Consider the following 24,577-nt stretch of genomic DNA (forward strand, 5'->3'; position numbering starts at 1 on the left):
TTAACAGCCGCTTTGGAAACGGCAGTTTCTTGATCATTTCAAGGATTCTCACAAAGTTAACAGGAGACGCTCATTTCTCCCATCAGCACAAAACGGCTAACAGGACGCATCAATGGCCCAAGTTTTTTTTTTTTTTGGTCAGCGTAGTAGACACATTTGAAGCAACTCCCACTACTTAGTTGATTATTTTGTGCTGCTTGGAGCAAAGGTTATATTCGGGGTGCCGCCAACATACTGAGGGCGGCTTTTTCCCACTGACCTTTCTTCCTCCTCTCGTCTCGTCTTGTCTTTCCTGCAAAAAGCTGCCCCCCCCCCCAGAAAGTGTCGAGTCCAGATGTGAACATCCTCCCTCCTCTCTTCCTCCCTCGCTCGCTCGCTCGCTCCCACACTTCTAGCACCCCCTCCTCCACCCACCCGAGCTTTCCATTTCCTTTTTTGGTGAAAAAATCTCAAACGGCGGTGGGGAGAGTGCATCTGTTATTCCATGTGTACACCATCGGGGTGGTGAAACAGTCGACTCAGCATAAATATATATTTAGGTGCACTATGTCAAGCTTCTTGTCACTTACGGCTAGAACGCAAACGTGTTGAAAGTGTTCCGCCAAAGTCACCACCCTTTTTCAAATGACAAAACATGCAATAGAATCCACATGATTTCATTTATTTCCCACACAACATCGTGTTTACAACTAAAACAATGGCTTCTTTTTCCCCATCCAATACAAAAACAAATGCACATTTGCCAACTCTGACTCACCAGCATCAAAGCTGAAATATATACTATATATCATTGTGTGTGTGTGTATTTTTAATACTTTGAAAAAAAGAAATGAATAGGAACAACAAGAATCTCCAAATTTTGTGTGTCAAAGGTTTTGGTTTGTTATTTTGTTTGTCCGTATGAAAGTTTTTCTTTTTCTTTAGTGGATATCAATTGTTTGCAAACACATGGGAAGGCTCAAGTGCTTGCCAAATAGTGATCCCATGTAAGCCTCCAACGCTCACCGCATGTTGCTTAATTATGAGACACCCTATATTATATATTACATGATCTTTTCCCCCTACAAATACTCGACAAAAATGAACAGATGAAAAAGACAAAAGTGAAAAATACAATATATAAAATAAAACCCTAAATATAAAAAACAAATAAGTTTTTAAAATAAGAAAAACTCAAGAAAAAAAATATTAAAACGAAACAAAACAGCCTAAAAACCTAAACTAGAAACCCTGCCAAATACTGAAATGTACTTAAAAAACGTATATTAAAACACTTCAGAATGATTCACAAAGCTTTTGTCACAGGGTTTTGTTAACTATACATCAAAATATGTGCTGTTTTGGGGGAGCAGAAATAATAATTAAAAAAATAAACGCACAAAATTTGGAGATGCAGCGACAAATACAACAAAATCAAAAAAAAAAATAAGACATGCATACTCAGCATCTTTTTGACTATAATTGTCAGATGCTAAAAATGTAAAATAGTTAGAGGAAAAAAAAAAAAAAAAAGGGAAATTGGGGCCAGTAGAGTGAGAAAATACTGAATTTGTATGTTAAAAATATTTTGGACACAATCAGTCAGACTTTTTGGAATGCTGGCGAACCAAAAGTGACACTTGATACTTTCTTATTAAAACAATGCAACCATTTTTTTTTTTCTTAATACTTTGACAACAATTTGTCCGAATTGCACAAGTCATAGAAATGTTTTATCCTTTGAATTCTTCTCTTTTGACTCGCTAGCATCCTACGAGGGACCAATTGATATTACAGGACATGCTTGATTTAAAAAGAATTCCTTGGAAAAATGATGAAGAAAGGTCCACTTATCAAAAACAATTAGCAGAAAATGAAGAATAAAAAAAAATTGGCAAAAAGATTCAGCAATCACATAAAAAAGTGGTTTTGTGCCATGTTTTTGTATTATTATTATTTTTTTATGTGCACTCAACATGGTAGCATGATTGTCCAAAAAAGTGCAAAATTAAACTTTTCATAATGATAACAAACCGCTCAGAATTGTTTTTCTTTAACTGTTAACTTTTGTGTTATTTTTGCGCTCAAATGAGCCCCAGTTGGAAGCATGTTATTCATTTATTTATTCAAGAAGTTATTTTGATACTAATTATCATACATGTTTTAAAGCCCTACACTGTATAAAGTTTGTTGCCTTTGTCGTTTCCCTGTATGACCTTGCTGGGTATAAAAACTTTGGCCATGACACGAGTCGAGTGGAATTCAGAGGGGGGAGTTTGTGGGTCTTTATAAGCCTTTGTGGCAGTCGCGGCATAAGATGCGCTCACCGTCAGGGAAAAAGCCGGCGCCCACCAGCGACACGGAGCACTGCGTGCACGTGAAGCATGGCTGGTGCCACTGGCGCTCCTCGAACGAGATGTACTTGCCTCCGCCGAAGCCTGGAAAAAGGGGGACACAACAGTCAACAGCAAGTACAAGTTAGCGACCTTATGACCTGCCACTAATGTTTGCACTCGGCAGATAAATAGTGAGGACACGGTTACCGGTCAGCGGCTCCGGTTGCTAATAATCGAGAAAACACTCAGCCAATGATAACAAATGACAGACAACCTGCGTAGCAACTAGTTAGCGAGCTAGAAGCTTGTTAACGTTAAAGTTGATTCAATCCTCGACTGAAGGCAAAACGTACTGATATGCAGAGATGTTGGTAGCTAGTTAGCAAGCTAGAGGCTAACATTAGGTAGTGGATAAAACACCTGGTCAATGAGTGATGATGTGCATAGCATTCAGTCAATCGGCTGCTAGCTGGCGAGTTAGCGGCGCAAATTTACAATCAATAAAACACTTGGAAAATACTTTGAAGTGAAAACTTAGAGACGTTTTTCCTTTTCATCCGTTTTCCGAGCATCCCAAAGTGAGCGTGACCCACTTTCGAATAAATTTGAAACATCATGTAATCATTTCCTCAGTGCGGAAACTGAGGTCCAGCTCTCTGTGAAAGTATCCACGGCAAGTCCCAACTTAACACCAGTGGGAAAAGCCATCAGGGAACCTCCGGTCGTTCGGAACGACACGTTTATTTCTGGATGACCGTCCCACCGGGGATATGCGTATAAGTCCCAAAGGACAAGTTGCTGTCATGAAGGCAATACAAAGACAACAAGGCCGGCCGCGACCATCTAACAAATACTAAAAGCGAAGCTTGCGGCATTTGTGAGTATCAGCCGTAAACACCGAGTCCACAAACACGGCCGACCACCAAAGCGGTCGTACTAACAAGAAGAGTCTCTCTCGCCTGTGATGGGTTTGCTGCAGGCCTCGCACTTCTTGGCGTAGAGGCTTCCGAAGCACTTGAGGCAGTAGGGGTTGTCGTCACGCGAGGTGAAGTGCTGGCCGGCCAGCTGCGTTTTACAGCCGCTGCACACAAAACACTCCTTGTGCCAAGGCTCGTCCCGGTACGTCACGCCGCCTTTAGCCAGGGTCTGAGAAGATCCAGGACACAGCAAATGCAAGCGTCACTCAACTTGGGGTACTTTCTGTGAGGCGACTACGAACCTTTTTACAGCGCGTGCAGCGTGGCGCGAACTTTTCCTCGTAACACGGCACGCAGTAGTGCTCGTCCTTCTCCGGGATGAACGACTTGGAGCCGATGGGCTGCTCGCAGGCGTGGCAGACGAAGCAGCCCTCGTGCCACGTGGAACCTGAATACTCCAACTTCCTGGTACCTGAGGAGGGGTGGGGGGGGGACAGGCAAAATGTGTAGAACAAAAACAACTAATCGGGGCATTGGTATCTTTGCGCTGTTTTAAATCATGTGCTAGAAGTGCAGAAATGTTTGAAAAAGCCATTTTGATTGATTGGAAATGAAAAGACCACAGGCCGGCCGCACATACTCTGTTGGAAAGTGGCGGCTGGCCACCGTACGGGATGGATTGATGCAATTTTTTTCCCCCCATAGTTTGTGTCACTGAATAATCCATCTTCTCCCACTTTGGTGCTAGTTTTTTTTATTGATCTTATTTGACTTGCTGCTTAGCCTTACGATGACGCTGCGGTTTTCAGGCCCGGACTGACTTTTTCTTCTCGATCTGTGGAAAACTCGTACGCGTGACATGTTTGGAAAATGACAAATCGAAGCATCACTCTGTTTGGCAACTACAACAGAAGTTACACGTGAACATTCGAATACAGGGGTGACCAAAATAGGGTCGGCGGGCCCCACGGGTTCAGCACTGTTCTTTGATCCGGGCCACCGAGTATTTATATATTTATAATGGAACCAAAGGCCAGCACTAAATGAGCAAATGACCCCACTTTGACCTTCACCTGGCATGACGATCTTGTCGCACGCGACACACTTGGACGAGAACTCGTTGCAGTAGCAGTCGTTGCAGAGCAGTGCGTCCTCCTGGTTGGTGAAGGGCTCGTCCGCCAGCGAGCGTTCGCAGCGGAAACAGCGGAAGCAGTGCTCATGGAAGTGCCGGTCCTCGTAGAAGAGCTCCTAGGAGGGGAACAAGATCAGGTCCGCGTCACCCACGACACCAATACCGATCGATCGAAAAGAAATCGTCATTCACGATTGACGCTTTCCTAGATGAGATCTATGCCCGGCGTAAATTGTCCAATCACTACGAGCTGCTCCCAATTATAGCCACGACTTCATGTTTCCTGCGGCTGTTTATAACTCGCGCAGGTTCAAAGAAAGCACACTCAATAGGGCTCGCCATTCGGCGAGCTGTAAATCACCAGCTTCCTGTAGTTAAAACGGGCGTGAATAGGTTTTCCTATGATGGCTCGCCAATGAAAAGAACGCATCTCCAAATAAGGGCAGAATATGGACTCCATCGTCGGGGCAAAAGTGCAAAATGAAATCACCGCTATGGGAGGGATACGAGGAGCCCAGTTACTTAGCGGCTAGCTAGAAACTAAACGGCGCGCTCGCTCACCCGGGCGTCGTGGGCGATCAGCTCCTTGCACTCGTCGCACGTGTTGGAGAAGAGGCTGTCGTAGCACGGGATGCAGTAAGGGGTCTCGTCCGACTGGATGTACTTGCGGCCGTACAGGGACTCCTTGCAGTTGTCGCAGTCGAAGCGGTCGGCCATCGCGGTGGGCGGGCTGGCGGGCGGGCAGGCGCTCGCTCGGTCGCTGGGTCGCTTGCTCTGTGGGTCGTCGCTCGCTGGGGTTGTCAGCCTGACGTGAGAAAGACAGGAAAGCGGGACTATTGATCAGAGAAAATGACAACATCGAGGACATGACATCATAAAGCGGATTCGCTAAGTCATGGAGGGAGTCCAACGGATCGCCACGCCCTGACTGCTTTACGGGTCACTACTCCCCCGGTTCGAAACAGTCCATCTCGTCAGCATGTAACACGGGAGCAACACGTGTTACGTTCTAAGGACACGCCGAGCCAGCCAGCGAGCGGCACAATGGCGGTGACAACAGTATCGGCTTGCCTAAACATGACAGCACCGCTGGAGAGAAGCCCGGCGATAAGTGATGCCGCCGACCCTCCGCAGGTTGGGTCCGTTCCCACCGCAGGCAGGCAGGCAGGCAGGCTGGCCGGTAGGCCGGCCGGCAGGTGCCGGCAGGCAGGCAGGCCGGCCGGCAGGTGCCGGCAGGCAGGACAGGGAATGATGACCTCACTTCTGGGTAAGACAAGTAGTGTCAGGCTGGATTTACACTGCAGATTGGAAGTGAGTTGCCAGCACTGCCAGGTACACACGCAGCAGCTATGTACAGTATGTGCTTGCCAGATATGAAAACAAAGGAGGCGTGAGCTGGAAAGGGTGCTGACAACTACCTGACTTTTTTTTTTTTTTTTTAAGCAAATAAGGCTACTGATATTGTTCTCATTTGATAGCATGAAAAAGTCTTACAGTGGAACCTCTACATTAAACAGAATCAATCCAGTGATAAAAAAAAATTCAAATTTATTTTGAAAGTGGGATTGAGACCCAAAAAATATTGCAATAACCCGCTGTCATTAAAAGTAAGACAATTTACACTTTTGATATTTTATTAAGAAACACTGCCTTGGCGGGCCAGATCTGGCCCCCGGGCCTTGACTTTGACAGCCTTGCTCTACAACTTTCAAATGGTACAAATGGACAGGAAGTCTATCAAGAAACCTTTTGGTGTTTTCCACTCATGACACCCGATGTACGGGAAGTGGAAAGGCCCAATAAGGCTGTTGTTCCCAAGGCTGGCTTATTTCTTGGCCAGAAAGCTTCGGCTCGTTTTTGTAGGCTTCCCAGAGAGACGCGGCTCTGAGCAAGAATAACAAACAATCACGTCCGATGAAGTATCTGTCAAGTCGCTGGAGCAACCGATGGCAACGTCTCGGGCGGAGATCCCCGAGCCCGATAGGTAAAGGTGCGTTACTTCAGAAGCAACAAAAGGGCTTGTTTTGACCTGTTCCCATTTTGGGTTGGACTGGCCAAGGCTGGGGTTAAATGAACTCCCGATGGCACGAAAACAGAGAGCGAGGAGGCGGGGGGGAGCCTGACGTGGGTTCAGTGACCCTTGAGGCGCTGGATCTGGGTCACGGTGAACTCCAGAATCCAGCCAGGCCTCCCAGAGCTTTTTGGATCTCCCGCTACTACTGTATCTGCGCAAGCTTCCCGGCAACGCTCCATCTTCCTTCGCTGACTCAGAACCTCGGAGCGGGTCAGGAACGTTGCTAAATACCAGAGCCGTGCGTGACCGGTTTCCCAAGTAATCGGAGCTGAGGAGTCCACGCGAGACGACACGCCGAGTTTAATTGCAGCATTGCAGCGAGCTAAACGGGGCTCGGGACCAAGAATTCCTTTCTTTGCAGTGATTCCCGCCAGAGTTCATCCGAGACGGAAAGTCAAATATTGAGCGAGCGCAGTTATATGGGTCAGCGTGACTGGCTGTTGAGATGCTTTTCTTTTCCTTCAAGTGGATCCACATTGATAGGATGAATGTGAAGACATAAGAACTCCAAAAACAAATCATTTATATTCCAAGAATTAAAAAATAATCAGAATATTGTTTAGACTGATAAAACAAAAAATTGAAATTCAAAAATGGACTTGACTTCCCCTTTAAATAATCATGCAACTAAAATGGATTGGATGTCAAAATTAAAATCACTTTTATATCTAAATAAATGTGTACAGTGTTCCTGAAGATTGTATGTAAATGTATTGGACTAGAAAGTTAAATACAACTGAAAGTAGCCTGAATGTGTGACTGGAAAAAGAAAGCTTACACGGGATGAATGAGAAACTAGAAAACTTGTGTGATTGTATTTCTTGGAAAGATTGTACATTTCATTTATATTTAACTGGAGCACAGGTGTGAATTCCAAAATTTGTATCCAGGAAGCAAACGGTAAGACTCCGCCCACCTAGCGCAAATCCCTGTGCTTTGCCTTTTTGCCATTGAGAGACTCGATACAGTGGAGTGCAGTGGCTTTGTTTTCCCAGGCAGGACTCAGTCATGCCTGTTGCGGTCAAGAGGATCTCTGTTGATACAACACAACACGCCGCTCGCTGTCTGTCCCATGCTTTGTCTAGTCTTTATAAAACACTTTTTTATTTTGATTCAACAGGAAGGGGGAGGAGGAATGAGCAGCCAGGCTGCAGGGAGTAAACACATTTGGAATCAAACGGAGCGTAAAAAGAGCTTGGGCTGCCGGGGATTAGCCGGCTCGCCGGTGGGACCGGACCGGATCGGACCGGACCGGACCCGGACAGAGCGTACCGAGTCGCCCGGCGACAGCATACGTGCAGTCAGTCTCCCCATTGGCCCTGAACTTTCCCCCGTTTGCTAAGCGGGAAGGGATTTCACAGACTAGACTAGGCCTTGGCATTTCTCGTCTATCTTACGGACGGACGGGTATTTGAAAACAAATAAAAAGCTGGGAAGTGGCAAGGTTCACGGCGAAATTAAAGAGTCGCGAGGAAGGAATAACACGCTGAGGCTTTTTGGTTTTGCACAAGCCGCAGCGGCGAGGCCAAAGTGCAACATGTGCTTAAGGCAAAAGGAAGGCCACAGACTCAAAACACGGCGCATGGGTGTGCCGGATGAACTTCACCACCTGGCGTAAACATAGCAAGGCCGCTGAAGAGCTCAATGCAAGTACCTGCGCAAATTTCATACCATTACTGGAATGCCATTCTGCCTTGACAAAGGTTTCATGATCGCCGCCACATTGCCAAATAGAAATATACACAACGCCCAGAAATACTCCCGGGAGGGTCACACACGGGCACAATTATGTGTCATATGACTAAAAGAATCACTTGGCCATCAAAGATCATTTGCGGATCCAAAGCCATACACACGCAAAGTCACAAATCGTACCGTAGAATGAGAAATAAGTCATCAATCAAATCTATACAACATGAAATGAAGCAATTAAATTAAATAAAAAACATGACATTAAAAAATGAATTCAATACAAATTCAATGAAATAAAAATGTGTTCAACAGGACATGACAAGATGATTAATGCAACAGGTTCTCTTATCAGTTACATACAATCACCTTCACCTTGCACAACAGAAATAAACAGAACGACGAGAAACAATTGCCCCGGGCAAATCATTCCAAAACAGGCTGAAGCCCGTGAGTGCAAGTTCCACGTTAATTCACCATAATTACAGCAATGCAATCATTTCTTGTCACTTATTCAGAGCAGACATCTCCCAAAAAACAACAACACAACAAATGACTGTGCAGGTGGGAATCAATCCAAGGCACGTCGGAATATTTTGCTGCCTTCAAAGACAAACTCTGCACAAAGAACCAGCGAGGAAATCTCAGTGGGAGGAAAGTGAGCGCCAGGAAACCCAAGCCGGGCACCGTCGGAGGTAAATCAAGTCTGAAGCCAGAGTTTTAACCCCAAGGCGCCTCTTAAATCAAACGTGGATGAAAAGGAACAGAGAAGAAGGATAAACACGTCCCATCACTTGGCGCGCTTGTCCGCTGCCTGGACATCTTCCAGAACACAGTCCAGCTTCTTTGGCTGACTAGAAAGTTCAGATCTGGGCATGGGACTATATCATTTGAGGCTTTTTGAGTTGAGCGCATGAAAAAATAAAGAATGATGTCAACCCCCCCGTCCCCCCCCACACGGTTTACGTGTTGCTTCCTCGCAAAGAATGGAGATATTCATTCCTTGATGAGCGTGGAGACGTTCCAGGCGCTGACGAATGGGAAAAGTCAAGTACGCCAATTGCACCAGAAGATCTTAATGCTTCGCAACGTGTGTTTATGACTCACTGTCCGAAGGATTAGGTGGATATTATTTTTCGGGACAGAGCAGGATGAGGGAGCACGGTCCTCAGCGTGACAAATGGCGTGCAGGAACCAACACTTACAGCCACCTCCGAAAATGAGTCAAATGTAGTCCGTCGTCTCGTTTATTTGACAGAAAGCGTATATCGCCAGATGAGGAAATTTGACACGAGGGAGAAATTATTCATCAATGTGTTTTGATTTCAATGGTCAACCGTGGTTGCGCTTGGACATTGCTAATGCTAACGGAACAAAACCACTTGGATATTTACAAAAAACAGATGACAGCAATGTTTTGAAATCACCAGAAATATTCAATACGCTCGTTCGCGCTGAAGCTCAAACCGCCGACAAAGTGCCGACATCACAAACAGGAAAGAAAATGGCCGCCTGAGGTTGTAAAATGCCACAGCGTCCTTTGTAATTTGTCCTCGGGCTTGTGCCATCCGACATACTTTTAGCTGACTTGACATCTTGACAGAAGTGAATTTCAAAAAGAAATATGGTTCATTCCATAATTAGTGGACATTTTAGACAACTTGAGAGACAGAGAACAGAAAAGTGAGAAATCATGACTCAGCAGAAATGACACATGTAGAGAATATGTCTTTTAAACCACACAATTCTTCCCATGAAAATGCAGATAAACAAGTATCCAGAAGACAAATCGCATAGTGCTCATTTAGTTCTACATGGAATGAGTCCATTTGTCATAATCCCGCTTCACCCCGGGACTCAATTTCAAAGTATAACAATCACGGCGGCCTCCAAATCCTACAGTTCCTGTCAAACCACCATGAAGCAAGTTTGAAGATGCGTGGAATGAACGTGAATTTATTTTTACACCGGCTGCATTTTTGCCCTACATTTGTCTTCCTTTGAGTTCAAAAAAAAAAATGCTGCCATGCATTAGTGCCTGACATCTGGTTTGCATTGGAGAAACTATGCAGCGGACTCCTGTGTGCCTTCCACTTATTCGGAGAGTCACTGCCTGGAGAATGCAAGGTTGTCCCTCCCCGTTTCTTTCCTGGTATATGTTTAGGTGGCAACAGAAGGAGCGATGAGAGGGCGAGAAAAGACGTCGGGAATCTGAAAAGCAGAACACGGGGGATGGATGATTTTAACAGCTCGCTCGCTCGCTAACTGCTCCACTGGACCTACTTTGGGATGGTAAACATACGAGGACGCGTCGCTTCCTAACAAGTAGGACGGCGTAAAGCTGTCACGGCAAATATATGCTAGCACTGAGCTGAAATGGAAAATGGCTGTTACATTTCGACAAATTTGGCTCGCTACTGCTATCGGAATAAACCGAGGATGTTTTTATTTCTTTGAAATCTGAGGATCCACTTGTTTTTTTTTTTAGATGCTTTATGAGCACAACATTTTTCAATTGTTTTGAAGCGGACATATTCAGACACTATGAGATCTGCTGGGTGAAGATCCAAAGCCACTTTCAAGCGTCGTAGGGATTTGTGTATAAGACTAGAAATAGGGGTGTGCCAAATGTTTCCAGAATTCAAAGTACAACTCCCAACCAGCTAATGACTTGGCAGCTCGGAAAGTTCCAGAGCAAAAGATCCAAGAGTTGATTCACCATCACGCTTGATGGTGATAAGAAAGCCGCCAGACATCAAGGCTAACTGCAAGGCCGGCCGGCCACTGGTGGTCTCCTGTTGCAGAGTCAGCACAAAAAGAGGCCCGGACGTAGAGGGGGTCTCAAAGACCCGCCGACTCAGCACTCTGACCCGCGTACGGCGCATACACCCACACAACTGCTTGCAATTACTTGTGGCTCGTGGCTGCGCTGACCTTGAAGGCTAATGCCGACGCAAGAATTTATTTACAAAGCCAACATTACCACTTACGTGTTAGCGGCAAAGCTCTCTAAATGCCGGATTTGTTCATTTGAAAAATCAAATGAGAAATGCAGTGAGTCCCAGTTTGCTCATAAGTGAGCTCAATCTCTCATTTTCCTCTTAACCTCCATGAAGGGTTCACAAAAAGAGACATCAAGTCATTGTTGGCCCAGAAATCCGCCAAGTCACCTGCCAAAATGCGCAGCTAACAGGATGACGATCCTCAAAGTCATTTCCAGTACATTTGGGTCATACAAACCTCGCAGGCACATCACCGCGGCAACGTGCAAACACCGTCCTCACACCGCACCGTCATAAACTCCTTCGCCGGTGACGTTCGCCGCTCGTTACACAGCGAGGCGTTTGGCCCGCCGTTTTATGCGGGATGCCGTGGCCGTGCGCAAACGGACCAGCCGTGCCAGAAAAAACACAGCGGCGCATTTAGCAACACATGCCGAAACATATTCAGGGAATCGGCTCGGACTGGAGACGCGTAAAAGTGTCACTTTAGCAAGACGGACTGTTAAACATAATACATTTTTTTGGCGCAAAGGGTCAAATCTTCTAAGATGAACTTCCCCTGTGGACCGCTTCCAAATCACTGCGATAAAACAAAAGATTTGCTGTAGGAAGTCAAATTGGGTCGGAACTCGTTAGCATCGTCGCTAAATGGAAATACGGTGAACCTCTGGGGTTCGCTATTCGCAAATGCATCTTCTGTGGTCTGTGCTGATATTTGATGGAAAAATCGTTACAATTTGGCGCCAAAGCCCGAGCTAATAGGAGAGTTGTGAGGGAGCCGCTAACGTTAGCTTCATTTGTTAGTAGGATCTTGGGAATCAAATCATCTTTTAGCCATTTTTGTTGAGGTCTAATGTTTACAACAATAGGAGAGTGTTTCAGGATCATACATTGTGGTTTAAACCAAACCGAAATCATTTTATCCGGGGCGTCAATTACTAATTGATGCTAATTGCGGCAGTCCCTGTCCCATGAATGAATAGTGACCGAGGCTTTCCTGTAACACTTCAAAAGCTCTGGCAAGCACGTGAACACACAAAGGCTGTCGCTGCTTTAAGTAGAAAAACAAACATAGCAGAGCTAACGGTGGACTAAGAGGTTCAAATGAGGAAAGTGCAGACAGACAACAGCTGCATCCACAAGCGGCCACCATTTCTTTCAAGCCACTAATATTTACTATCGCTGGCTTTTCCTACCATGTAATTCTCAAACTCTTTACACCGTGTACCATCGGAAAAAAAATACTCCACGTAAAACTAGGATTGAACTAAATACAACGAGACTGTACTTAGATTTCTGAATAAACTGAAAAAAAACATTGAAGCCACAATAGTATTATTAAGAAAAAAAAAAATGATACCAGACCTAGATGATACAGATATCCCATCCCATGTTTTGTCCGTGACATATACACACACGAGAGAATGAAGCATAAATGGCTGGCTTAGTTGACTCGATCACAAGATTAGGTGGTGACACGGCGGAATATGTAAACATCAAAATGACCTCAAAGTGATTACAGCTATCAAAAAAAGCAAAGCTCCCCTTGGTGTACAATAGATCACGGCGGATTTATCGCAAGTTTTCTCGAGGTCTCCGGAGGCACGAGTACCGAGATCCTGACTTTGTCGACTTTGCCAAAGCGGAATTGCAATCCATCAGCGCCTTATCTTTCCCATGTCCGGCGCATTTTCTTTATCATGCAAGCATGCAAAACACTATTCGTCTTCCACACCTAATTCATTACCAGTGATAAAATGCAAAAGTCTGTGCTGCCGCTGTTGCTAAAAAATGGGAAGACGGCGTTTCAAAAAAATAAATAAAAATACACACAAAACAGGTGCTTTGGTGAAGACTGACAACGGCACCAGTTGAACGCTGGTCCTGTCTCTGGTAAGATATATCTTCTGCCACATAATAAATATTGACTATGTATATGTACTTAAAGCAATATCACCGATGTCTTGATAATCCAAACGCCTGGTCGGCTGGATTGAAGTACAGAATGGGCCATGTGTGGCCCACAAGCCATACTTTACTTAGCCCTGAATGATTGCATCGCTAGCTCAACCCTAACACCTCTTCCCTGAAGCATCCATTCCTCCGACCAATCAGCTTGCATTCATTGATTGTCATCATCATGCACGACTTGTCAATCCGTGTCATTTAGCCTCCATTCTTTCTCCGGCGGTAATTAAGGCCCAAAGTCTTTCCACTCGCCATGCGAAAGGGAAGGGATGAGGCGCTGGTGCTGTTGGTTGGGAGGAGGGGGCCCGAATACTTCCAGGGTGAAGTCATGCCGCTTGTGTCATAGACCCTTCTCTCGCTTTGCTTTGCTCACCGTCTGGCCTTTATTTTACTCATTGATCTCACTTCCACGGCCGGCGTTGGAAGTGGTTCTTTTTTTTTTTTTTAAGCTGGGATGTTTTGGCCCATTAAAGCAAGGCGGGGGGGGGGCAGAATTGCTAACGTATGAAGCAAAGACGTCGAGGTGAAAACAATTCAGTGATGTTTGCCAGACCCTTGAGAGGAATGCGGATCACAGTTTTTTTTTTTGTGTGCGGCATTGTTGAAGAAAAACCCACAAAGCAAACATCGAACATGACTCTCGCAATAAGATAACAACAGGAACGTGGCTGAAACACTTTGATTTCTTCTTGCTTAGGTGATTCACTTTCTCTCCTTCATAAAGCAGCTCATCAAGCCTTCCGATGTTTGCGCATCTGCGCCTTTGTGGCTTTGACAAACAGAATTTAGCAACGAGCGGTTTGCGGCCCGCGCAATACAATCTACGAGTGATTACTTTCAGGCAAATGCGGTGACAGCTGCTAAGCGGGCACGCCTCCTCCCGCGCGTCGTTTACTCAGCGAACGCTGCCGTCATTCAAACATTTCCCACTTAGCTTGCAGAAATTCCAGCAACCTTTACCCGTCCCCCAACCCGACACACAAAAAAGAAGCTAGGACATGCTATGTGAAGTATCGTTACGGTGAAATACGGCGGCGTTTGACACAACCTGCAAATCACATCGAGCTCGGGATGTTTGCCCACGGAGCCCGCCCGGGGCCCGCTCTGCAAAAGTACAAAAACAGGCGCAAACTTGTTGGCGAAGCGAATCTACGCAGGACTGCGTATGCCAAACGTGCAAATTTGCTAACAAAATAATATATTTTTGAATGAAATAAAAACAAAAATAATAATAAAATACATAAATAAATAAATAAAATAAATAAAAGTGCCAGAAGCGAAGATCCTGAGCTCAGCTGAACAACTTCCTAGCTTCAAGTGTGGAAAGTTGTGAAAAGCTCTCCAGGGTGAAGAGGTGCTACGCACTGAGTAAACTCTGCGGTGCAGGACTTGTATTTGACGTCTGTTCCATTTTTTTCCACCTGACAGCTTGATGACAGACAGGCCTGCGGGCGATAACGACGTTCCCACCGGGCCGCTCCTCTCCTTAAGTCACCCAGCCTTTCATATTAGCGGCCACCAGAAGCCAAGAAAATCTCCGTTTAGCTCGTCCGTGTCGTAAATCTGCAAAGCATCCATCGGTCCAGGAGCCAAAGTCCTTTTATAGCCACGCCAAGGACACTTTCTGCCATTTATGGAGGCTAAGGCTAGCATCACACCAAGGTGGGGTGGGTGGGGAGGGGACGGGTAGAAATTGGAGAACGGCGGCGCCGACCTGGAAATGATTTCTCTAGGTGCGTACGTCGCTAATTCGCCAGCGACACGGAGCTTGTCGAAGCACGCCCCTGGCCGCGTACCGTAGCTCAGACAAAAAAGTGAGCGCGCTAACGGCAAAAGCTTGCGAATACTTGACTGAAAGAGCGCCGGCGAAGGGATTCGCCAAGAACACTGCGGCCTAACAAGTCACATTCTGGATCTTGTTTCATCTTGCTGAGCCGCAATTGTACTGTTAGCGAGAGGAATGTTAGCGCTCTTGAAGTTATGCGCGAACAATGACATGGATCTCATTCAGGAAAGATTGGGCGCTAAAATCCTTGAGAAAGCGAGCCCGCTAAAAAAATTGCATCGCTTGACCTCATTCATGCGAGAAATTCTCTGCACCTAGCAGTATTTTTCCCCCTCATTAGCCATCGGGTGCGCTATGATTAGCCCATTAGCCGCAGTCCGCGGTACTATTACGCGTCAAATTACAGGTTGCGTCCGAAAACACTGCTGATTATTTGTAGATTTAGTCTCGCCTGCAGCCAAGCTATTTGTATGGCAGCATGTTTTCCTATGATGACATGATTTGTACTGTTAGCTGCGGACGTGCTGTGCAGATCTCGCTACATGCCTTGTCAGGGCATGAACTTTGTTTGGCCCCTGTCACACAAATGAAGAAAGAAGTGTTTGCGCAGACAAATCAGCAAAGTTTGGATATGTACATCTATCTATCTATCTATCTATCTATCTATCTATCTATCTATCTATCTATCTATCTATCTATCTATCTATCTATCTATCTATCTATCTATCTATCTATCTATCTATCTATCTATCTATCTATCTATCTATCTATCTATCTATCTATCTATCTATCTATCTATCTATCTATCTATCTATCTACCTACCTACCTACCTACCTACCTACCTACCTACCTACCTACCTACCTACCTACCTACCTACCTACCTACCTACCTACCTACCTACCTACCTATCTATCTATCTATCTATCTATCTATCTATCTATCTATCTATCTATCACATTCACATGGTGTATCTGGTTTTGATGGGCTGTACGAAAGGGGCTAACCCACACCGCTAAAACCTGGCTCGAAAACAAAGGATGAGCGACAAGTAGACGATTGCCTCATTCCTCAAGGCCAACGTACGGGAAAGCAGTCGCAGCTGACTCATTGACAAGACGGTGAATGGACAGCATTCCCGCATCCAAACAACATCTCTTCCATGTGGGACGGCTGATGGGGAAACACTGATTGGACCCGAGCCATTGGTTAAATGTCTTACATGTGCCGCCGTTGACCGACCGCTAAGCCAACGGAAGCAAAACTAGCACCGAAGCCGGCTGGCCTTTCACAGTGCAGCGAAAGGTCACTTTCTTCACCCATATTTAACAAGTGTCTATAATTATCATCCATCCAACCAAGCTTTCCCATAATGTGTCATTCCTAGCGACGTTTCTTTTCAAATGAGCAGCCTTGTAATTACATCCCACCAGGAACTTAATTACAACGCCAGAGCAGTCAGAATTTGTAAACTATATAACGACCATGCTGCTTGAAAATCCAAAGAGAGCAAGCGAGGTTGAGCGGAGTGGGCGGGGCTTATCTCGCACGGGTGTCCTAAGACCTAGTGAGTCTCGGCGGTAAGAACCCGCAGCACCTGGCCGTGCTCACCCACACAGGAAGTCTGAGGTCACTTCCCTCACTTGCAGAGAATGCAGACGCACTCCTGCCGCTAGCTACGCGCCCCCGCAACAATCCGCATCAAAGTATCAGACAATTCCTGATTAGATGCAAAGAACTGGGTGAGAGCTTAGGCAAGTATTAACGTGGATGAAACAGATGTTTTATGTAACGTCTCCTCTGTGGCAGTCGTTCATGTCATCCATCTCCTTGGTCGAATATTCACTTGTGGGATTGTTGATCGCCGCTCAAGATTTCCGTCTTACGGAGTCAATACGGAACCATTTGCTTTCTAACCACCTGCAAGCACTTGACTGCTTCTTCTCTTTCGGGGCTGCTTTTAAACCGTGCCAAGCCATGACCCGGCCGCCGGCCAGCTAGCTAGCTAGCTATTTGCCATCTGGCTAGCTTCCAGCTAGCACGCAGGGCTGACCCTTGGAAAACTCTGACAGAATTCTTATGAGCAGCAGAGGAAGAGGAGGCAGACAAACAAACACATGACAAAGCTTCCAAGATGCTAAAATGGGAAGGGAATGACAACTTTTTGGCAGCCGGGAGGCCATTTTGGCGTGTCCGGCAGTCCCGAGTGGTTGAAAAACAGACTCCAAGGTCTTCAAATATGTGCGTTTGTTTCTTCAACAATGAGCGAGTTCACAACACACTAACCGTTATACGTTTGTGACAAGAGCAGCTGGTGCTACTAGCTAGCTAGCTAGCTAGCTACCCTAACCTCACATTAAAGGAGCTCCACACACTGTCCACTACGAGTTTTATACATGCGCAACATTGAGACAGAAGAAGGAAGGAAGGAAAAGCAAGACTGCGGGAGGAAAAGAAAACATCACGGCTCAGAAGATGTCCAGCCCACTTTTCTATTTTTTTTTTCCTCATGTGCAAGTGCAAATTTGACTAAGCTCTGACATATTATAAGGCCTCATCAAGCCTTGGCATGCCTGCGTCCGCTTTCATTGTGGCCGACGTCACATTATGATGAGTTGTCTAATGAAAAGCATGTTGGACGCTTTGGGATGTTTTTTTTTCTCCTCACTATTGATCACAATTGCTTGCCTTTTGGATTAGAAGCATTAGATTGTTCTTCTTATATCCATGACATAATCTTTCGCATATGATTGATTGATTGATTGATTGAATATTTATTGGTCCCCAGGGGTGGGGAAATTCAGGCCCCAGCAGTATCCACACCACAGAATGGGTATACAAAAGACACACATGGCATGAGCGCAACTCAATAACTCTCATAAGGCTGCCACACAACGGCGCCACAAAGAAAGTCAGAAAGTGCTCAAGATAAAAGCCATCAAAGCAAAACAAAGCTAAAAGACAAAGGAAAAAAAGGAACAGCGGCCAACCAGCACCCCCAATACAATAGGTTTTAATTTCAAGAAGCAATGAGTATTGTTTGGTTATTAAAATAAGGTGGGGATTTTTATGAAAATATTTTTTTTAAAAAAGGTTAATTATTCAATAAATGTTCTTAAAAAACTTACGACATATTTTCCTTTTAAATCTCATTTGCTCATCAATCTCATTATCTTTAATGATTTAATAACATCTATGCGCATAATAATAATGTACATTGAATTGAGTGTCAAAGGAACTTCCCAACATTTCTCCCTGAAACTTGATCTTCTTTTAAGAAAAATCAATAACTTCTCATTGATCCCAAAGCAACTAAAACAAGGGAAAAGGACAATTAATGAGCGAGCATTATTCTCGCAATTGAAGTCATTCCCACTAGAGTTTGAATGAAGCAGACGAGCATGCATGAACTCAAAGTCAACTTGCCCCAATATGAAAGCAAAACGGGCGAAATATCGCCCTTTCTTTCCTACCAGGTATGAATCGGGAGCTGACAGCGGGCCACCTAGGTGTCACGAAGCCGCCAGTCGCGCACTGCAGGACCGGCTTGAGCGTGGACGTCGCCCGCCTCCGCCTGCTCCTGCTCCTGCTGTTGAAGGAAAGATCAAAATCACTTTGCTCCAACGGAGTGTGTGCTCAACAAAAGTTGCCGGCTACTTCTTTTTTTTTTTTTTTACTTTTTACTACTCAGGAAGTGAGTCAGAAGAGCCCTCCCCTTTCTGCCTGTCATTCACCTTCCAAATATGGAAGCACCCCACTCGCTTTCCTCCCACTGTGTGGAGCAACATACTCGTGCATTGCAGACAACACACACATGATGTGCAACTGGACATTATATGAGAAAAACGGGAGAGCTTTTGCTGGAAAAGTGTTTGCCACTGCAAACTCGGACTTCACGATTGCGTTTATTAACACCTAAGTGCAGTCGCAGAATTTATTCATGCATAATATTTTTTGAATCATTCAATAGCATCATTTTTAAATCATTCAAAAGCAGCTTAAAAAAGATTTTTTTGAACGTCTGTGTAGAGGTTTCCTCCAGCCACTAGAGGGCACTTAATCTGGACAATTACAATTATAATCTGGTGTCTAATTCAAGTCTACTGTCTAAACCAAAGACTGTCTCTTCTTTTCATCCATAAAATAAATGTATTTCTTTCCAAACGGTACGACCTTTCACTTCTCTATTATTCGGAAGCTGCGTTTCACTTCTGTCATGACTCAATTGTGCAGAGTCCACCGGGGCCTGCTCTTGTGTCATCCCATCCGTGCATCGTGTTCATTTGACTCATTATGATAAAACACAAAAACACGCTTGAGGGCTGTTGACACAAGGCCCTGCCCCATCCGATAACATTATTGCACACTTAGTCACGACGTGAAATCCTTTGGCACTGTTCCATACGTATCACCGGCCGCTGTTTGCGGTCTAGTCGCAAGTCACCGTGACTGGTGAAGGATTTGGAATTGTTTGCAGTGCGTGAGTCACCTAACGTAAGCCAACATGAAGACATTTCAATAAGATACAAAGTGAGCTGAGCGCTGGCTGCCAATTACATTGATATAAAATACCTCCAAACAGCCAACTTTTAATTGATTAGTCGATCCTATGAGGACCAAGCTGACATCTCAGCGTTCTAAGAATCATCAGTCTTGTCAGACACGGTACATTTCAAATAAACCGTCTCTGTTCCAAACAGCGACGCGTTGAAGATGGAGGAGTAAAAGGAAAGCGAGCCGTCATCGGGAGTGGAAAAAGCAATAAAACGCTCTCAGTCCATTTGGAAGAAGAACATAGATCTCCGTGCACGGTGGGCCTGACTGAGTCTTTTTCTTCAACTTTGGACGGACTCCATTTAGGATTGGAGGAGAATGGGACCCATTAGATGGTTAAAAGCAGTAAACGCAAACTTGTAGCACTATGCGGCTTGAACGGCCGTCACGTATTTGCTGGCAAACAACAAAACGTCCTTTCTCAAGACGTGTCATCGAAACACCGTCATGTGACTTTTATTGCCAAATCCCGATGCCACCCATGACGTCTTCACCGTCGCTTTCAAAACTCAAGCTGAGAAAAGGAGCAGTAATTGTAGACCCTTTTTGCTTTGCGACAAAGTCTGCTTTATTGTCGATTTCTTCACATGCCAAGACACACAAAGAAATCGAAATGACGTTCCCACTATCCCACGGTGACAAGACATAGTACACAATATACATACAAGTAAACAACACCGAAGAATAAAAACAAGAAGGCACAAACAATGAATAAATAAGAGCGATGAATAAATAATAAAGAAACAAATAACATAATAAATAAGAGGAGCAAAAATGGAGCAAGTGTGCATACAGCAGACAGTCAGAGTAGAGCGCAAAAGTACAGGACGCTACGCAGCCGAGGGGGGTGAGAGTTCATTTTGTGGTGTTGGAGAAAATCCCACCCAGGGGAACCCGCCGAGCCGAGCGTAACCTGGCGGGCATCGGACCGGCAGCCGGCGACGGCCAATGAGTAGCTGTTCAAAGACCACAATGTACTCAAAAGTCAGAGTTGCACTATGATTCTGGATATTAAAATCATATTACATCATCTTTTTTGCAAGCGTGTGAAAATGAGCACATGCGCAAAATTTAACAGGAAGTCAGCCATTTTGTTCAATTCTCGTATGACGGAAGGAGCTCCCAATCCGAAGCAGGTATCCTAGACAGATGGACGCTTTTTTTTTTTAACCTCGAGTTTTGAAATTTCTCGCTAACAGCCTTCATTTACTGTAAATGTTCTTTTCAATGAGTCGGTCACTAGCGATAAGACCCAGCCAGACATACCAAAGTCTTGAGCTCACAACACACACTTGCTCCGATCCAACAAAATGTCAACGCTGATATTTCCTCGACGTTCATTAAAGAAACCCAAACGTCTCTGCGTCTGCATTTTGTTCAATTGAATTTTGGACGTCTTTAGCTGTAAATGGCAGTGAATGACTTCTGTTTGCTAATGACGCTCATACATCTGCTTTGATGTGATTTAAAACATTGCCTACAACTTTCAAGAAAAGTTTATGATGATTCAATTAGCTGGATTTTTTTTTGAATGATAGTGAGGAAGACGATAAATACCTTCGATATAATACTCATTGCGCGAGAACCAAGTGGGGGCTGAAACGTGCGCGCAAGGATTCGGGGGTCATTAACAGGCCGGCCGGTCGGTCGGTCGGCAGTGCTGACGATAAACAAAGCATGTGACATCATATGGAAACACTGATCCCATTCATTGGCCGCAAACATTCTGCACGCTGGGCAAATCTCGCACATGCAACAGACATTCCTCGCGGTTGTTGTGAGATGCCGTTTAAGGAGGCTGATTTTGCTGGGATAGCACAAATGGGAGTCTGGGTGAGATGAGCTCACTGGTGCCGTTGCGGCAAATAGGAATATAGAATTGCCCCGCCTCCTCCTCAGTCTTATCTCAGAGGATGGATGGATGGATGGATGGATGGATGGATGGATGGATGGATGGATGGATGCAGCATCTTCGAAAGATGTACGTCGTACCTATTTATGTTCACTGCCTGCTTGCTGGGTCGTACGCTATTTCATGTTGCTTATGAGAAACACCAGGGCTCATTTGCAACATGAAACATTAGGACTTTAAGAAAGAATAAATAGCAAGTCATGTGAAGTCGTACACAAAAGAGGGAGGGGCTAATTTCTCAAATTTGCTATACTACAACGTTTTTTGGGGTTGTGAATTCTACCTTAGTCATATTAATAGTGTGCAGGATTATTTTGAGAAAACTTGGAAAGAGTCCTGTGGAAATTTTAAATGGGCCTGCCACATGTTTCAAATCTGTACCCGGGCTTTTTTAGATTTGTAGAAGATTCGTTGCAGGCTGCGCTGTGCAACTATTTCAACTTGCCGCCCCAACAAATTTGATTACAATAAAAAGTAAGATGAGTACGACAAAACTGTTCAAATTCACCTTTTGATTGTCAACATTGAAAAAGCTCAAAACAAAAGTAAATATTTCATATTGATGGTTGAACACTGTACTGGTAAAGTATAAATGAATAATTATTTTGTTGATACCACTCTTTACTGTCTTCTTTATCGTTAGTAGCCTGAATTGTATATAAATTATATACTGCTTACGAGTCCACGTAAAGGACTACAAAACTGTGCACTAGTGACCTCTCTCGCATTTACTGCGCTACTACATTAAATGCAAACACTGGCATAAGTGTTTTTTTAACAAACACTATTCTGCAGAAAATTTTAGTTTAAAAAATAGATATGATATTATTTACCGCATTTCACTCATGATTAGGCGGTCTTAGGACCTGTTTTTCTTTTCTTTTCTCTTTGCTCGTGTCGAATCTGCGGAAGAGAAATGAGGGAACCAAAAATCACGTGTTCCTCCTTACAGGGAAACAACATGGAGTAGATCTCACGCTTGCATTTATACAAGTCTAAAATTGTTCATTTAAAAGGGTTTATCTTGTACTAGCAGCTATTTGGAACACTTCTCCAACATGTCGTCGTTCAGGAAAGCGCTGAAATCCCGACAGAGAAACCACCATGAAAGATCTCAGGTGAGCTTTTCGGAGGGGTTTGGGCTTGCTGCTAGCCGATCTACCTCAAATTTGGTAAACAACACACCATTATGATTTTTGGGAATTTCATGATGGAGATTTAACTCGCGAGGGACCTCATATCAATCCCATCCAAGAGCACAGTAAGGGTTCTTTCACACGCATCCAAATCGACACAATTAACGTGATTTCTTTCATCAGCCGGAATCTAGGAAGCACTTGGGCTTCCTGGAGAAGAAGAAAGACTACAAAAAACGTGCAGAGTAAGTTCAGTGGAATCCATACACGTTTGAAACAAAAAAAAAAACTCAATGATCTTCATTTGTCGTGTTGGTTTCTGTTAGTGACTACCACAAGAAACAAAACACACTCCTCGCCCTTCGCAAGAAGGCTCTGGAGAAGAACCCGGATGAGTTCTACTACCACATGATCAACTCGCAGCTGAAGGTAACTTGGCAACATTCATCCTCTTACCATTAGTGTATCCCGTTTGGTTGAGTTCATCATGTGCGCCCTTGACAGGATGGAGTCCACGTGTCCAAAAAGGGGAAAACAGGACCGGAGTCTGAGATGACGGAGGAGCAGAAGAAAGTGATGAGGACACAAGACATAAATTACATCGAGATGAAGAGGGTGGCAGAAGCGAGGGTAAGTTTCAAAACGACATAGTACGATGGCTGATGATAACCATCCAACAGGAACTTCAAGTTACTGGGAAAGCCTCTGAAACAAACCATAGATGACAACAACTTTTTGAACTACAATTCTAGCAATCTGTGTCACGGGCCGGTAACCCTTTCCTAAAATGTATTTTTCAGAAAATTGAAAGGCTGAAAGGAAGTCTCCATCTTTTGGATGCAGCCAGCAAACAGAAAAACAAGCACACCTTTTTTGTGGATTCCAAAAAAGAAGGTAAACACAAACGTGACAAGGAATGTTCGATACGTCCAGGGCTGTTGAGTCTGAATTGAAACTTACAGTGCAGTCGTTCGACCTGGCCGACCACCTGAACACCGTCCCCGAGCTGGTGGATCGAGTGTACAACAGGCCCACGGTGGACACGCTGAGCAACAAACGCATCCAGGGAGCTGTGGCGCCTGGTAGTCAAAAGGTTTCAGATGTTGTTCATTCCTTTAAAAAAATAAAATAAAAAATCCTCCCGCGTTACCGCGCCTTTATGTTCTTCCTCTCGTGCGTTGCAGAGGCTGGCCGAGCAACGCAAGCGTGAGTACAAGCTTCTTTCTCAACGGATCGACCGAGTGAAGAAGTTGTCTGTCATCAGCCAGAAGCTCCAGACGCGCAAGGACCTCCAGGTCATGACTCGCAGCACATAATGTGCACAAATCTGCCATTCATTCAGATGTTTTTTTGACATCCATGTAAATACTGTGCAGTAGTGAAAAGCGATTATGGTGAAGTGAACATTTTTCATGTTTCCTACAGGATAAATACAAGAAGATCAAAGTTAAGAAAGAGACGCCAAACGCTCCGGCCATCTACAAGTTTGAGACCAAGAGGAAACGCTGACTTGCCACTCATTTGACCAATTCCTTTTTTTGACCAACTCATTTTCTTTTTAAATAAATTAAACACGAAACATTGAAATGACTCGCCTGTGATTGGTTAATAAATGTTAGGAATTACAAAAAAAAAGGTTGTAGCTGTAAGTTGTATTTTGTAACAGTAGATGGCGTCATTGAGCTGCGAGACAATGACGCCTCAAGTTGAACGCAGAATGGACACTCATTAGGTACACCTGCATTCTCCATCATATGCGATGGAGAAGCCCCACAGATGCAAGGTAACCTAAATATTAGACTCCACTTTCAATAAGATATAATTGTACACCACTATAATATTATATTAATAAAAACACCCATTATCTTCTGAAGGCAGATTATTGATTGATCTCTTCTTTTAAAGTGCTGGAGTACCTGAGCCACTGTCTTTACATTTTTGATGGCTGTAAAATAATGAATTCATCCTGATGTGCATGTGTTGAGCATCTACCTGCTACACGGCCTTCGACCAGCGTGAGCTGCTGAAGTCCAGCAGCAGATCGCGGCAGGTGATTGATCGCCACGGTGGCAGCGGCTTCATAAACGTGGCCG

The 24,577-nt window shown here is 44.7% G+C and overlaps 2 protein-coding genes across 2 annotated transcripts; one reads left to right on the top strand and one right to left on the bottom strand.

Moving 5' to 3' along the window:
• Positions 1-640: 640 nt before the first annotated feature.
• fhl3a (four and a half LIM domains 3a) lies at positions 641-18,544 on the bottom strand. The gene is made up of 6 exons (XM_037273867.1): positions 18,356-18,544; positions 4,926-5,169; positions 4,306-4,480; positions 3,535-3,704; positions 3,275-3,461; positions 641-2,417 (listed from the first exon to the last, which is right to left on the bottom strand). Exons 2-6 carry the CDS (start codon positions 5,079-5,081, stop codon positions 2,266-2,268), a joined length of 840 nt encoding a protein of 279 aa, XP_037129762.1. The 5' UTR covers positions 5,082-5,169; positions 18,356-18,544; the 3' UTR covers positions 641-2,265.
• A 3,728-nt stretch (positions 18,545-22,272) lies between these two features.
• Positions 22,273-24,071, top strand: utp11 (UTP11 small subunit processome component). Its single transcript, XM_037274109.1, has 8 exons — positions 22,273-22,466; positions 22,668-22,729; positions 22,811-22,913; positions 22,989-23,114; positions 23,285-23,378; positions 23,447-23,577; positions 23,669-23,779; positions 23,910-24,071. Exons 1-8 carry the CDS (start codon positions 22,407-22,409, stop codon positions 23,991-23,993), a joined length of 771 nt encoding a protein of 256 aa, XP_037130004.1. The 5' UTR covers positions 22,273-22,406; the 3' UTR covers positions 23,994-24,071.
• The last annotated feature ends 506 nt before the right edge of the window (positions 24,072-24,577 follow it).

This window comes from Syngnathus acus, chromosome 16, assembly GCF_901709675.1.
Source record: "Syngnathus acus chromosome 16, fSynAcu1.2, whole genome shotgun sequence".
NCBI classification, from domain to species: Eukaryota; Metazoa; Chordata; class Actinopteri; order Syngnathiformes; family Syngnathidae; genus Syngnathus; species Syngnathus acus.

Coding starts and splice junctions, on each gene's coding strand:
- utp11 (XM_037274109.1), top strand. CDS start 22,407: ATGTCGTCGTTCAGGAAAGCGCTGAAATCCCGACAGAGAAACCACCAT. Junction 22,467..22,667: donor ACCACCATGAAAGATCTCAG/GTGAGCTTTTCG, acceptor TTCTTTCATCAG/CCGGAATCTAGGAAGCACTT. Junction 23,780..23,909: donor AGACGCGCAAGGACCTCCAG/GTCATGACTCGC, acceptor TGTTTCCTACAG/GATAAATACAAGAAGATCAA.
- fhl3a (XM_037273867.1), bottom strand. CDS start 5,081: ATGGCCGACCGCTTCGACTGCGACAACTGCAAGGAGTCCCTGTACGGC. Junction 4,481..4,925: donor TGATCGCCCACGACGCCCGG/GTGAGCGAGCGC, acceptor TTCCCCTCCTAG/GAGCTCTTCTACGAGGACCG. Junction 2,418..3,274: donor CTGCAGCAAACCCATCACAG/GCGAGAGAGACT, acceptor CCCTTTTTCCAG/GCTTCGGCGGAGGCAAGTAC.